Here is a 14,529-nt window from a genome sequence, read left to right as displayed (position 1 = left end):
CCGCGTACCCTACGCCGTAAGGTCTGCGTTGGTGTAACGTGGAACCATAAATCAGCCTTTTAAAAGGCGAGTCTCAGGTGTCATTCAAAAGAACGTGGTATGGGCCGCTCGGTGGCGCAGTGGGTTAAGCAGCGGGCCATATACTGAGGCTACAGTCCTCCTCCTGTCGCGGGTTCGAATCCACCTTTGCTGCGTGTCTTCCCCGTTCTCTCTCTACCCCTTTCCAGTCTGCATCTCCAATAAAGGGCCACTAGAGCCCAAAAAAAAAAAAAAAGAACGTGGTAGAACGTGGGGCCGATAACGCGTTCAGTGTGGACAGAGCGCATCGGACGCTCGCATGCAGTTAGGACAAGCTGTTAACTATGTTGCCTTTATGTGTGGATTTAATTTGAAAAACCTACTCTCTTTTACTCTTGTAATTTTATTGTACACCTTTTTGTTTGTTTGTCCTCTCTCTCTTTATTTCATTATTTCAAAAGCCGTCTGGGGAAAATTGTTGCAAATTAGCATGTGCTAAAACACCCAAACAATGCATCTGCTTTCTCTAATGGGACTGTGATGTCTACATCAAATAAACAATAAAATAATAATAATAATAATAATAATAATAATAATAATAATAATAATAATAATAATAATAATAATAATAATAATAATAATAATATAAAAACTTTTTTTTTTTTTTTATTGTGGACATTCAGAGAGATGTTTGGCCAAATCTCACCTGGGTGGGGGAGAAGACAAGGGAGCATTTCTCAGTTTGGCAACCAGAGAGCTCCACAACACTGAGCCCTGGCTCCTTCTCTGGTTCTGAAAATGCACAGAAACAATCATGAAATAGTATGAGAAGGTTTTGGTTTCTGCCCCAGTAACCCAAATCCAGATAAACACGATTGAAATGATTGATGGGGGAGATCAGGTGGTCCATGTACATAACAGGGATGTAAAAATACGCCTACTAGCAGATATCAACAGACATTCAGACATTACAGTGTGATTGCATACTTTCTGAGCCCTGATGGAGCTGGATGGAGAAGTCTTCATACTTTGACAGATCGAAAGTGACCCGGGCTGGAGTTGAAGAGTGGTTTCTGAGAGCAAATGTAATGAATTCTTGAGAACCAACATATACTGCACGGAACTGGATAGGGGACTGAAAAGAGAAAAAAATGTTGACAGAAAACTTAAATGAATATAGCTGGCATTTGTAAAAACATCCTTGGTTGAGAATATTATTTGATTATGACCAAAAATAACAGTATAGACAAAAACTATAGACAGCAACCTCCTAGCAACAGACAGAGATTGGTAAACATGTTTCAAATTATAGAAAAGTGTAGAAATGAGGTGATAGTTTGTGGAATATAATGACTGAATTGTATGTTAACATTGTATTAAAAAAATAAATCATCCATCCATCCATCCATTTTCCACCGCTTATCCGGAACCAGGTCGCGGGGGCAGCAGTCTCAGCAGGGATGCCCAGACTTCCTTCACCCCAGACACTTCCTCCAGACACTTCCTCCAGCTCTTCGGAGGCGAGTCCGAGGCGTTCCCAGGCCAGCCGAGAGTCATAGTCTCTCCAGCGTGTCCTGGGTCTTCCCTGGGGTCTCCTCCTGGTGGGACATGCCTGGAACACCTCCCTAGGGAGGAGGGACATGCCTGGAACACCTCCCTAGGGAGGAGGGACATGCCTGGAACACCTCCCTAGGGAGGAGGGACATGCCTGGAACACCTCCCTAGGGAGGAGGGACATGCCTGGAACACCTCCCTAGGGAGGCGTCCAGGAGGATCCGGTACATATGCCCAAGCCACCTCAGCTGACTGCTCTCAATGTGAAGGAGTAGCGGCTCGACTCCGAGCTCCTCCCGAGTGACTGAGCTTCTCATCTTTAAGGGAGTGTCCAGCCACCCTGCAGAGGAAACGGATTTCAGCTGCTTCTATCCGGGATCTTGTCCTTTTGATAATTAAGTTCATGACCATAGGTGAGGGTAGGAGCGTAGACTGACCGGTAAATCGAGAACCTCACCTTTCGACTCAGCTCCCTCTTCACCACGACGGTCCGGTACATCGACCGCATAAGTGTGGACGCTGCACCGATCCGTCTGTCAATCTCACGCTCCATCGTTCCCTCACTCGTGAACAAGACCCCGGGATACTTGAACTCCTCCACCTGAGGCAGGACTTCTCCCCCCACCTGGAGAAGGAACACCACCCTTTCCCGGTGGAGAACCATGGCCTCGGATTTGGAGGTGCTGATTCTCATCCCTGCCGCGTCACACTCGGCTTCAAACGGCCCCAGCACATGCCCCTCAGGTCCCTCAAGCACCCTGCGGAGGGTATAGAGCTGGTCCAGTGTTCCACGACCAGGACAAAAACCACATTGTTCCTCTTGAATCCGAGGTTCGACTATCGGCCGTATTCTCCTCTCCAGTACCCTGGCGTAGACTTTCCCGGGGAGGCTGAGAAGTGTGATCCCACTATAGTTGGAACACACTCTCCGGTCCCCCTTTTTAAAAAGAGGGACCACCATCCCAGTTTTCCACTCCAGCGGTACTGTCCCCTTCCTCCATGCAATGTCGCAGAGGCGTGTCAACCAACACAGCCCTACGACATCCAGACATCCACCCCCGAGGTCACCGAGGAGCTTACAGACCACCTCAGTGACCTTGGCTTAGGTGATGGACGAGCACATCCCAGAGTCTACAGTCTCTGCTTCCTCAATAGAAGGCATGTCAGTCGGATTGAGGAGATCCTCGAAGTATTCCTTCCACTGTCCGATATATATATATATATATACACATATATAATAAGTTTCTCTTTTATTCTGCAGAAAGGTCACTACCAGACATATATATATATATATATATATATATATATATATATATATATATATATATATATATATATATATATATATATCAGTGAGAGAAAAGCTGGACCACCAGCGAAAAAAAAAGATCCACTTCTCCATAACTATGGATCAAATAATGGATATCACTCAAGCCATAGCTGTCCAGAGACTGCGCCAAAAACAAATGCCTTTCAACAGCTTTTGGCTTTTGAAAACTGGTCTATACTCGAGAGGACCTAGTAATGCAATCTATTTTAATTTGTTAAAGCTGCACTAATCTGTTCAAAATAAGTCTTCTGAATTTGAATTCACTGGTGAGTCACATGATTTGCTCCTTTTGCATATAAATTAAAGAAAATCATTATACTGGTGTAATTTCATACGTCATAGATTTGAATTAAAGGTTATTTCCAAATATTGAGAGGTATATTTGTATCATGATATAGCTCCACCCCCAAAAAAAAATAATCAAGACATTAGTTTTCAACCACATCCCACACCCTATATGGATCCTTAGGATGAATGCTAAGGAAAGACATTATAATTATGGATAGACGGAGACACTGAGATGAGAAGGATGAGCAGCATGTTGGGGTGATTACCGGTAAATGTGGAGCAGGAAATGGGCTTACAGCTCAGTAGAAGAGTGATCACGAGATGGAAATAATACTTTGGATAGCTGATGAATGAAGAGGGAAAGAAGGAAGAAAGGTGAAAACCCTGTAAACAAAGAAAAGCAGGGAGTGATTAAAGAAGAAGCGAAAGCACCTTTGAAGAGAATGTAGTATAGATAGATACGGCAGATGATTTTCAAAGGTATTGATCCGTGCACCTTTCCTTGATAGATCCCAATTGACTTGGAATTGAGCGCAGCTGCACATACTACTTTGAACAGCTTGTTTTTTTCCCATTAATAACCATCCAAATGAGTATAAATACGTGGCATGCTTTCCCTTTTGTCCAAATAACAATTGAAAACTCACTAGAAACATCAAAAAAGAAGAAACATTTTACAGAATGGCACACTGGATGTACTTCTACCATAAGTACAGGTGGAGACCAAGTATTACATTTTTGGTTATTTTTTTTGGTGTAAGACGCAAAAGAATTGGAGTGTGTGACAAGGCTGCAGGATCCGAACATCACACCAAAGCTAAAATAAAGAAATCCAAAATCAAAGTCAAAGTAGAAAGAAAGGCTGCTGTACATGGTGTTGCAGTCCAATCGGACCTCCTCCTGTGTCTGCAACACGAGGGGATCGCTCTTTGCTGCAAATTGCATTTAAATTTTTCATTTTCCAAAGGTGCTTAAAGCCTGTGCCCCCCAGCTGTGTGGAGTACTGAGTCTTCAGCCTGAGGCTGCACCTCCAGAGAGTCTCTGTGCACCCCAGCAGCCCTCAGGATTACAGACCGGTTACCCTGACATCCCACATTAAGAAGACCCCACCTGGGAGTTGAGGACAGCATCATCTACCTGCTGAATAGAGCCTACACTCATCTGGACAAGCTGGCGAGCACTGTGAGTAGGGTTGCCACCTTTCAGAAATAGAAATAAGGGACGTCCTGATTTCAGCAGCGCAGGAGCCAAAAAAAAGCCCCAAAACTTCTAAACTGAATAAAAATGTGTTTATTTTATATGAAAAAACTAAATGCTTTGATTTAAAGTTTAAAGTGCTTTAATAGCATTGAACTTGCATGACTGTACAGACAGACAACCATACTAGCAACTGAAATAACCCCCTATGGTATGTATGTCCACATCAGCCCAGATGTATAATATACATACAGGTGAAGAATATTGTGTAAAAGTTAATTTATTTCAATAATTCAACTAGAATATGGTGTAAAAGTTAATTTATTTCAATAATTCAACTAGAATATGGTGTAAAAGTTAATTTATTTCAATAATTCAACTAGAATATGGTGTAAAAGTTAATTTATTTCAATAATTCAACTAGAATATGGTGTAAAAGTTAATTTATTTCAATAATTCAACTAGAATATGGTGAAAAAGGTAATTTATTTCAATAATTCAACTAGAATATGGTGTAAAAGTTAATTTATTTCAATAATTCAACTAGAATATGGTGTAAAAGTTAATTTATTTCAATAATTCAACTAGAATATGGTGTAAAAGTTAATGAAAATACGGTACAAATCGTGTCCCGTATTAGTTCAATACGGGACGCAACATTTTTTTCTCAAATAAAGGACAATTCCGTATTTTACGGGACGGGTGGCAACCTTAACTGTGAGAGTCATGTTCTTTTGCCGCGTTCCATTTGTCCTCGGATGTCGGAATTTCCGAGTTCCGAGTCGGAATTTTCAACTGGAACGCCCCTCGAAGTGGGATTTCCTACTCGGAAAGTCGGAGAATCTTCACCACCCCCGAGTTAACATTCCAAGATGGCTGCACCGGTTGTAAACAGTAAGTAGAAGAGAGCTGTGCTCCTTTCTGTTTCCTCTTCATCCACCGTGTTTGAAAGTTGCAGAAGGACTGCATATTTGTCCAGAAGTTGCTTGTATTCGGACAAGGCAAGCACTAGAACAGCTTTCGTGGACATGGCCATCTTGTTTTCCGACTTTGGAACTGGAACGCTGAGAACTCTGCATTTGACTTCTCCAGTGCTTTCAAGACCATCCATCCAGCTCTACTGGATGAGAGGATGACTACGATGCAGGTGGAGGCCCCCATCATGTCCTGGATTGTTGATTACCTGACGGGCAGACCACAATACGTAGCCTACTACTACTAATACTGTCATTTATCAGACGCTTTTATCCAATGCGACTTACATCTGAGAGAACAACACAAGCAAGAAATCACATAGGAGGATACAGCATGGATAAGTGCTGGTCAGACTGCTGAGAGTCCAGTTGGACACAGGTGCTGCCATGCTAGTGCTAGAGGTTGTTTTTTTGTTGTTGTTCCCTTCCCGCCCAACACAACAGTACCTTTACACAACAAAGCTACATCTTAAAAGACACCATCATACGATCATCACGTCATAAGTGCATGCAGTTTACTCAGTGCTGAGTGATGCAAAGAGCTGATGGGAAGTTTTAAGATGCAGAAGTGCTCCGTAAAGAGCTGAGTCTTTAGGTTGCTCTCAAAAGTAGGTACAGACCCTGTTTGGTAGGTCATTCCACCATCAGGGAACAATGGAGGAGAAGAGTCTGGCTACTGATTTTTTCACACCACGTTGTGGTGGAAGCACCAGGCGTCTTTCACTGGCTGAGCAGAGCTGTGGAGAGTGAGTGTAGCTCTGGATGAAGGAGTGAAGGTAGAGGGAGTGTGGCTCTGGATGAAGCAGTGAAGGTAGAGGGAGTGTGGCTCTGGATGAAGCAGTGAAGGTAGAGGGAGTGTGGCTCTGGATGAAGCAGTGAAGGTAGAGGGAGTGTGGCTCTGGATGAAGCAGTGAAGGTAGGCAGGAGCCGTTTGGGTAATTGTTTGGTAAACCAAAAGCAGAGCTTTGAACTTGATGCGCGCTGCAACTGGAAGCCAGTGCAGAGAGATTAGCAGCGGAGTGACATGAGCTCTCTTGGGTTGGTTGAAGACCAGACGTGCTGCTGCATTCTGGATCATCTGCAGAGGTTTAACTGAGCATGCAGGAAGGCCGACCAACAAGGAATTACAGTAGTCACTGCGAGACATGACCAGAGCTGTGTCGTACGGTCTGATATTCCTGATGTTGTAAAGAGCGAATCGGCCAGACCGGGAAACCGAGGCAACATGGTCCTTAAAGGTCAGCTGGCTGTCTAATATGACACCAAGATTCCTAGCAGAAGACGTGGGCACAAGTGTGGTGGAATCCAACTGCACGCTTATCTGAGGAGGTAAGGAATGTCTGTCTGGACAAACAATAAGTTCAGTCTTGGACAGATTTAGCTGAAGATGGCGGCCCTTCATCCATGCAGAGATATCAGAACTATCTACAGAACTGTGTGTGAGCCAAGGTGGTCACCAAAACTGGGGCCCCACAAGGGACTGTCCTCTCTCCTTTTCCTCTTCACTCTCTTCACCTCAGACTTCAACCATTGCAGAGAGTACTGCCACCAGACAAAGGGAACAACAAAGACCACAGAGAAGATTCATGGGGGCTGATATGACAAAGCAAGATGCAGAAGACAGGGTGACATGGAAGCGGATGATCCAGCGTGGCCATCAATGAGGGGAAAAGTTTTGAAATGTCACAAATGGGTTGTAATCTTCTATAAAACTATGAACTAAATGTTCTGTGCAAACAAATTGTATAATCATACTATTATTACTATAGTTTGTAAACTACACACACTCACCATGCTGATCTCTATATTTGGACGCTCCACTGATCCACACACTCTGAGTTCAATGGACTTCATGCTTCTCAGCATTATCTGCAATAGAAACACATGGATCTCTTAAACATGCACACACACATGGAAAACCATCATATAGTGAAAATATTTCATATTATATTTTCTGTCTCTCGGTCTCCAACCTTAACCCTGGTGTCAAATTTGCTGACAAAGTTTGGGTTGAAGTGGATCTTGATCGTGGCCTGCCCCTTGCTTGGCACTATCCCCTCAGATGGACTCACCACCATTCCTGGCAGAGGGCACACGTCTGGGATCTGTTTCAAACAAAGACATATAAATCAAGTTTTATAGGTAGGTAAGAAGAGCCTGGTCTTATATTGGCCTATTCTCTGCTTCTCTGGGGAATACAATCAAAAGATTGTCTCTGAGTCTTCGGATGCAGGTGGACCATTGAATCCTGACCTAAGTCTTCCCCTGATTTGTGCCCTGCATTTACAGAACTATTGTTTAGTTTCTTCAATATAAAGAGCTGTATACTCCTCACTGCAATGGACTTCATACACAACACTGCTTAACACTATTGTCTGGTCTGATTTAAACTAGGATGCTATGTGAATATGCTTTTTTATGTTTTTCAGACTCCGGCCATATTTGGAATGACTACATTTTTATACCTGTTTTTATTTCCCTCACTGTTGGTACCCTGCTATTTCTTTTCCTGATCTCTTAACTACATTAAGAAGTGTTTACTTGTTGGTGATGTGTTTGTTTTTCAGTTGTCTTTAAAAACAATGTGTGCATGCATGCGTACGTGCATGCAAGTGAGAGACAATCGGTTGGCACCTGAAAATAGGCATGGTTTTGCCCAGTGTTGTGCAGAACAGCAGTCCTGACGGAGGGTATGTAGAAAGGCACAGATCCGAACATGAGTTGCTTCTCTATCAGGTTGACAGCAGTGGCTGGAACCTGAGAGGAAGACAAAAAGGAAACTTTGATTAACAGTTTTGGCCATTAACATCATATAAAGTAAAAAAATAGACTTATCTGTACATGTTTATTTTGAGCATAATGTCTCCCTCAGCAATACATCCAATATGATTAGCATGTAAATTGACAAACTGGCAAACTCTCCAGGGTCTTTTACCTACCTTATACCCAAAAGACAAATGGGATAAACTGGATGAATCCATGCAATTTTCAAGTGTGTCACATTTGCATAAGGAGGTTAACAAGATCAAGTTACATTCGTCACCACTTTACTTGACCGAATTAAAAATAAAGGTGGATAAGGTTCATCCTGAATTGAATGTTGTTAATGGAAATTGGATTGTTGTATGGAAAGGAGTGAAACACTCTTGAATCAAAGTTTGAGATTTGAATCAAAACAGTGCATAGAAGTCATCCCTGCACAAGGGACAAACCTTAGCAACACAGTGTAGGCGTTGGGTGTTGCCCTCGTGGACACAGAGGTTATAGTCGCCCTCTGAAGGGGAAGAGAAAGAGGGATGCCACAGCACCTCACAGTCCAACTCCCTATGTGGCTGCACTACACCTGTAGAGAAGGATTGTTGCATTAGGGCTAATCCAACCATGCAGAACTTGTTAACCAACAATCACACAAAAAAAGGTTTCCTAAATAAAACCATCACAGAGAAGGAGAAAAATCACAGAATCATTGCTAATATAGGTAACACTTTACAATAAGGGTCCAGACAGCCTTTACTAATGGTTAAGTAATGCTTACGAGCCACTCCTATACATTTATTAAGGTTTATGTCAGGTTACCGTTCATAAGGTTAGGTAAGCTACCTGATAACATACACAGCACCATTAGGAAATGATTACTTAAGACTCTAAATAGTTGTTTAATAATGCCCATCCAGGTAACAAGTACACCATTAGTGAATGATTAGTAGATGTATTAGGTAGCTGTTGCTTATTCACTCCAAATAAACACCATTAGTAAATGATTACTAGGGGCATTATTAACGTTTTACTTATATATTAACTAGGGGTGTAACAATATATCGTGCCACAAAATTTCGCGATACAAAAACGTCACAATATGTGTCGTGGAGGTGACAAAGTGTATCGTGATATCGGGTTATTAATATTAATCTATTGTGTTGACTATGTATTTATTTACTTTTATTTATTTATTTAATTTTAGTTGTTACATTTCTGGAAAAGAAAAAAGTCAAGTCATACATGAGAGAAACTATTCAGTTTGTGGCAAAATATTTGTAGTTGTATGAAACTGAAGATGCATAATGCAAACCTGACATTTACTTTTAGTTCAGTTTGTGGAAAATGGTTGGCCTGGCTTTCTCTTTAAAACTTAAACAGTTATAAAGCATTACAAACTGTAACAATAGTGCAAACGCACAGCATTGTTTTGTATTTTGTGTCTTTCAAATAAAAGACATTTTTTCCAGTCATATGTTCCTCATTCAAGGTTGTTAAAAAAATACTGCTATAATATCGTATCGTTATCGTGACCTCAATATCGTGTATCGTACCGTATCGTAAGATTAGTGTATTGTTACACCCCTAATATTAACTAATGTATGAATTAATACTAAATAATGCATACATAAGGATAAATAATTACATAATGTAACGTTTATTAATGCTTACTAATGTATTAATTAACTCTGAGCAGTAGACATTAATTAACTGTTTATTAATGCATTAACTAATATGCTAATTAATGTTAAGTAATACATAATAATGGTTATTTAACTATTATTAAACTGTTAATTAATGCTTAATAATGCATTAACTAACGTTAATTAAGGGACCCTTATTGTAAAGTGTTACCCTAATATCAGAGGTGTCAAGGAACGAAGTACAAATACTTTACCTTACTTAAGTAGAAATGTTGGTTATCTATACTTCACTGGAGTAATTATTTTTCAGGCGACTTTTTACTTTTACTCCTTACATTTTCACGCAATTATCTGTACTTTTTACTCCTTACATTTTAAAAACAGCCTCGTTACTCTATTTCATTTCGGCCTTTAAAAAACAACTATCCAGTTAAATTGCTCCATCCGGATAGAGTGAATTTGGTTGTGGTTGTTTCAGATGTTCTTGTCCAGTTTTGTTCTTACATCCGTTCCCTCAGATTCCTGCAACTAAACTTGGATGTACATTCCAATAAAGATTAGGATAAATGATAACATGCCTCTGAAGTTTGACTTTTTGCACCATTACAATACTTATAGGCAACTAGTCATCATATCTCCTGCTCTCTGAAACACATGTTAATGCTCAATAGTACACATATATGGTTCTTTAATATATTTGCATTATACTAAGATGCATTCATTTTCAATGGCTTTTGTCCTTAATTGCTTTTTCCCCCTTACATTACTTTTACTTTTATACTTTAAGTAGTTTTGAAACCAGTACTTTTATACTTTTACTTGAGTAAAAAACTCGAGTTGATATTTCAACTTCTACAGGAGTATTTTTAAACTCTAGTATCTATACTTCTACCTGAGTAATGAATGTGAATACTTTTGACACCTCTGCCTAATATCTTGTTTTTAAAAATGGTTCCAAGAAAAGCTCAAGCTTTTTTTGAGCACCTGTTGCAGGTCGAACAGAAAACAAGTTGCCGTCCTCCGTGACCACTGGCTGCCAGGTGAACTCCGCAGCACGGTTGCAGTGGTTTTGAATGGTTACCGAGCTCCTGTATTCGCTTTCAACAAACACAGCAGGAGTGGGGGAGAGCACGAGCAGGCTTGTGGACAGCTCCAGGGTCAAGGGCACGACTTGGGCCTCGACCACGATCTGACCAGGGTGCTCCGTGTTTATAGAGTAGGACAAGGATCTGGAGAAAACAAAATGCATTTATGCTGGTTGGAAAGATAATCGACTGTACTGTTCTATGTAATAAAAGTTTACAAAGGAGCTTTTTGCACTAACCGGTAGAAGTGGCCCAGCTTGTTGCTCTGAAAGGTCAGGGGTAAGGTGTAGTAAGAAAAGGGAGGCAGGACGCACGAAAGGGGTGAGGAGACTTGCAGTTCAGGGCAGTCTACGTCCAGCTGCACCCAGACATACTTTGACAGGTGATTGACGAGTGTCAGCGTTTGAACACACACCGACTGTACACACACGCGGCCAAAGTCCACAAACATGGGTTCTATTGAGGAAAAAGTTTAAAAAAATTATTTAACATGGAAAAGAAATCTGCACAAAACCATCGTTTAAAAACTTGTAAACTCTGGTGGCTCCTTTAATCTCTTTTCATACATGCATGAACACTGTAGATTTCTGCAGGATGAATTGACAATTCTGATTTTGCAAGGGATCTAGTTGGAAAATCTTGGCAAGTACAAAGCAAATGTTACTTACTTTCACATACAAGCAATTTAACACATTGACAGTCAGGTCACTGTGCTGTTTTTTTTCTTTTTTTTCAGGATTAGGTCTGGAATTGCTCGGCCAACGTTTTTTTAGGATTTTGCGTTGATACACTACCACATTGGACTTGAAATAAAAGAATCAAGATGCAATAACAATGTAGATTTTTTTTAGCTTTTAAAATAAACCATCTGGTGCCGTCCATTCCCTTGTTGCTACATGACAGATGAATCAGATACAAGGTCTGGAGTTGATATCAGGTATTGAGTTGTGTGTCTCCATGGGCTCAAGGCTTCATTACCCATACATAAAAAAATTGTGGTTGCATTTAAAATAACTCCATTTATCCAAATACTTGTGAACAACTGAAAACTAAAAGGTACATTGCTGAATCCCTGAATGGTAATGGCTTATTCTTTGAAACTTCTTACATTAAAGCTAAAGTCTACACTTCGATCGAATCTAGTATTTGTCCAAATACTTCTAGACCTGACTGTATTCTATGGTCAAAGTTGTAAAATGGTTTCTCTGCAAAGGATAAACGGGTATAGAAAATGGATGGATGGATGGGTGGATGGATGGATGGATGGATGGATGGATGGATGGATGGATGGATGGATGGATGGATGGATGGATGGATGGATGGATGGATGGATGGATGGATGGATGGATGGATGGATGGATGGATGAAACTATTTAAATGGTGCTATTAACTATGACATCACGCTAAACTTCACTCAGTTAGATCAGATATTCACAGTTTCTTTGCAGACCCTAAACACATCTCAGGCTCTCAGTGCAAACTATTTCCACCACGGTTATAATATAGCAACCCAAACTGAAAAAAACGCTTCACATTAATAATGAAACAATCAAGTGAGCCTGTCCTGACTTCTGTCCTCTTTCATTTTTACTCATTCCGGCCCACTTTGCTCCTTTCCAGTTTACTCTTTTCATTGTTTAAAAAATCTATTTGTTGTAGTTGCTGCACACCTCAATAAGTGTATAGATGGCATAACTGTTCTGAATCATTTTATTAATTATGTCAGCTCTTCAGGAGCCACAAATTAAGTAACTATGAGTAACAGACAACCCAGTCTCATCAAAATGTGAAATAGCAACGATTGTCCACAATCACCCAAATCAAGCAACATAAAAGAAGACAGAAGATTATTTATTCACCACTTTATTTAACACACAATATGCTACAGGACATGACTTTTTGGCAGGCCAATAGAAAATAATAGGAAAAAAACGTGAACATGTCACAATTTGAGAGGCTTTATTGTGAAACTAATACGTTTTGTACTGTGGACAAACGTTGCTATTTCACATTTTGATGTGAGACTGGGTTGGTAAAGAGAATGCAGGCATTTTTGTATTTTGTTCTGTTGGTAAGAGTAGTGTGACAGATGTTTAAATACTGGGAAATCTAAAGTCATACCAACGACAACGTGGAGTTGTTCCTGTGCAGTCAAACTCTTTGAACAGTCTGCCACCTCCTGGCTCGTGGAAGGAACTGCATTTATTACCTCTGAAGCCTGCACAAAACATATGACAGAACTAACTAAAAGGTAACATTAAATATCCCAGTGAAGTGGTGAATGCAAATCATTTAAATAAAGCAAAAGCTTATTTCTTTGAATAACCTTTGCTCTCACCTGGATGTTGTTCTTGGTAATGGCAGCTGTGACTTGGGAACAACTGAGGTATTCTGACTTCGTCTTTGAGTTATTACTCCCCCCCGGGTCACTGACGGTGAGTTTAGGGGGAACAAGCCCATGAGATAGAAGAATCCCAATGTCCGCATTACTGTCCACTTTTTCTTGTGGTCTAAAAAAATGCCCAATAAACACAGTTGTAGTTTCAAAGTTTTCATTTTAAACAAAACGCAGGTCGGCAGACGGTAACATTGTTGCAGGATGAGAACAAAAACAAACTTATTTTTTTCAAGAATGCATATTTTTCTTTTCTCAACCAACTGCTTTTGCTATGAGAAAACGAGAATAGGATTCTTGATTATGGATATAATTCATAAGAAAGCCAACCTCTTCTGGTTCCTTTGGAGTCGTGTTTGTCTGAGCAGGTTGATGGAATCTGCATAAATCTGGTGATGCCGCTGTCTTTGCTCCGCAGTTTTCTTAATCAAAGCAGAGCCGTTGTCCACATGAAGACAGAGTGATGCACCACTAAAGACAGTCCTGGAGGGATAAAAAATAGACAACAATATTTGGAAGACTGTGCCTTTTCTAAATCTATCAGCTTTTTAATTAGCCATAAGAACATTTATTTAATCAAAGCCAAGACACTTTAAATCTTTTACAAAGTATTAACAATCAAAATAATAATTTTCTTGCAACATGGATGTGAGTACATTCCTTTTTTATCATAACAGCAAAAAGCTAACAATTGGTGATACCAGCTAAAAATCATAAATAATTTTTGAAAAAATAAAATATTTTCCCAACACACATTATTTTAATTGAAGCATGTATTTTGGGGATTTTGCAAATACTTCTAGGGAATTTGCATTTGTTGCTTCGGGCTTTACTAAACAGCTAAGTTGACATTGCAACTGCACTAAGCCAAAGCGTTTGTGTGTTCACTCATTTCTCTCCATACTGTTTGTGTGAAGAAGCTGGTCCGATGGTGGAGGTTCTGTCATGGGGAAAGGTCGGGATTCCATCTGGATTCTTTCCTGCTGCAGTGTACAAGGGACAAATGTTAACATCAACAAACCACACAAATGGATCACAGAGTAGGATCACAGGGTAACAAAGGCAGGTCACATTATAAATACATCTTCTGTGACTAGATATTCATTCTATACGGAAGAGTATTAGGGCCAGGCAGGAGAAAAATAAAAATAATATTTTAGAGGAGGAAGATTTTTTTTTTTCATTATGCACTTCGAGAAAAAAGTTGAAATGTCGAGAGAAAAAAGTAAAAATGTCGAGATTAATGTTGAAGTACAATTTCGAGGAAAAAAGTCGAAATGTTGAGGAA

General features: G+C 40.3%; 1 protein-coding gene across 1 annotated transcript in view; it reads right to left on the bottom strand.

Annotated features, from left to right (window-relative positions):
- LOC133424839 (cilia and flagella-associated protein 47-like) overlaps nucleotides 1-14,529 on the bottom strand; it is an 87,696-nt gene that overhangs the window by 61,040 nt on the left and 12,127 nt on the right. The window contains 12 exon segments of the mRNA XM_061715374.1: nucleotides 725-810; nucleotides 1,015-1,153; nucleotides 7,153-7,230; nucleotides 7,335-7,466; nucleotides 7,996-8,118; nucleotides 8,574-8,704; nucleotides 10,746-10,990; nucleotides 11,086-11,302; nucleotides 12,968-13,064; nucleotides 13,173-13,356; nucleotides 13,572-13,724; nucleotides 14,130-14,224. Of these exon segments, the coding sequence (XP_061571358.1) occupies nucleotides 725-810; nucleotides 1,015-1,153; nucleotides 7,153-7,230; nucleotides 7,335-7,466; nucleotides 7,996-8,118; nucleotides 8,574-8,704; nucleotides 10,746-10,990; nucleotides 11,086-11,302; nucleotides 12,968-13,064; nucleotides 13,173-13,356; nucleotides 13,572-13,724; nucleotides 14,130-14,224 (1,680 nt within the window).

Source organism: Cololabis saira, chromosome 24 (assembly GCF_033807715.1).
Source record: "Cololabis saira isolate AMF1-May2022 chromosome 24, fColSai1.1, whole genome shotgun sequence".
Lineage (NCBI taxonomy): Eukaryota > Metazoa > Chordata > Actinopteri > Beloniformes > Belonidae > Cololabis > Cololabis saira.
Note: the sequence above shows the minus strand (reverse complement) of the source record. Positions and strands in the feature narration are given on the sequence as shown.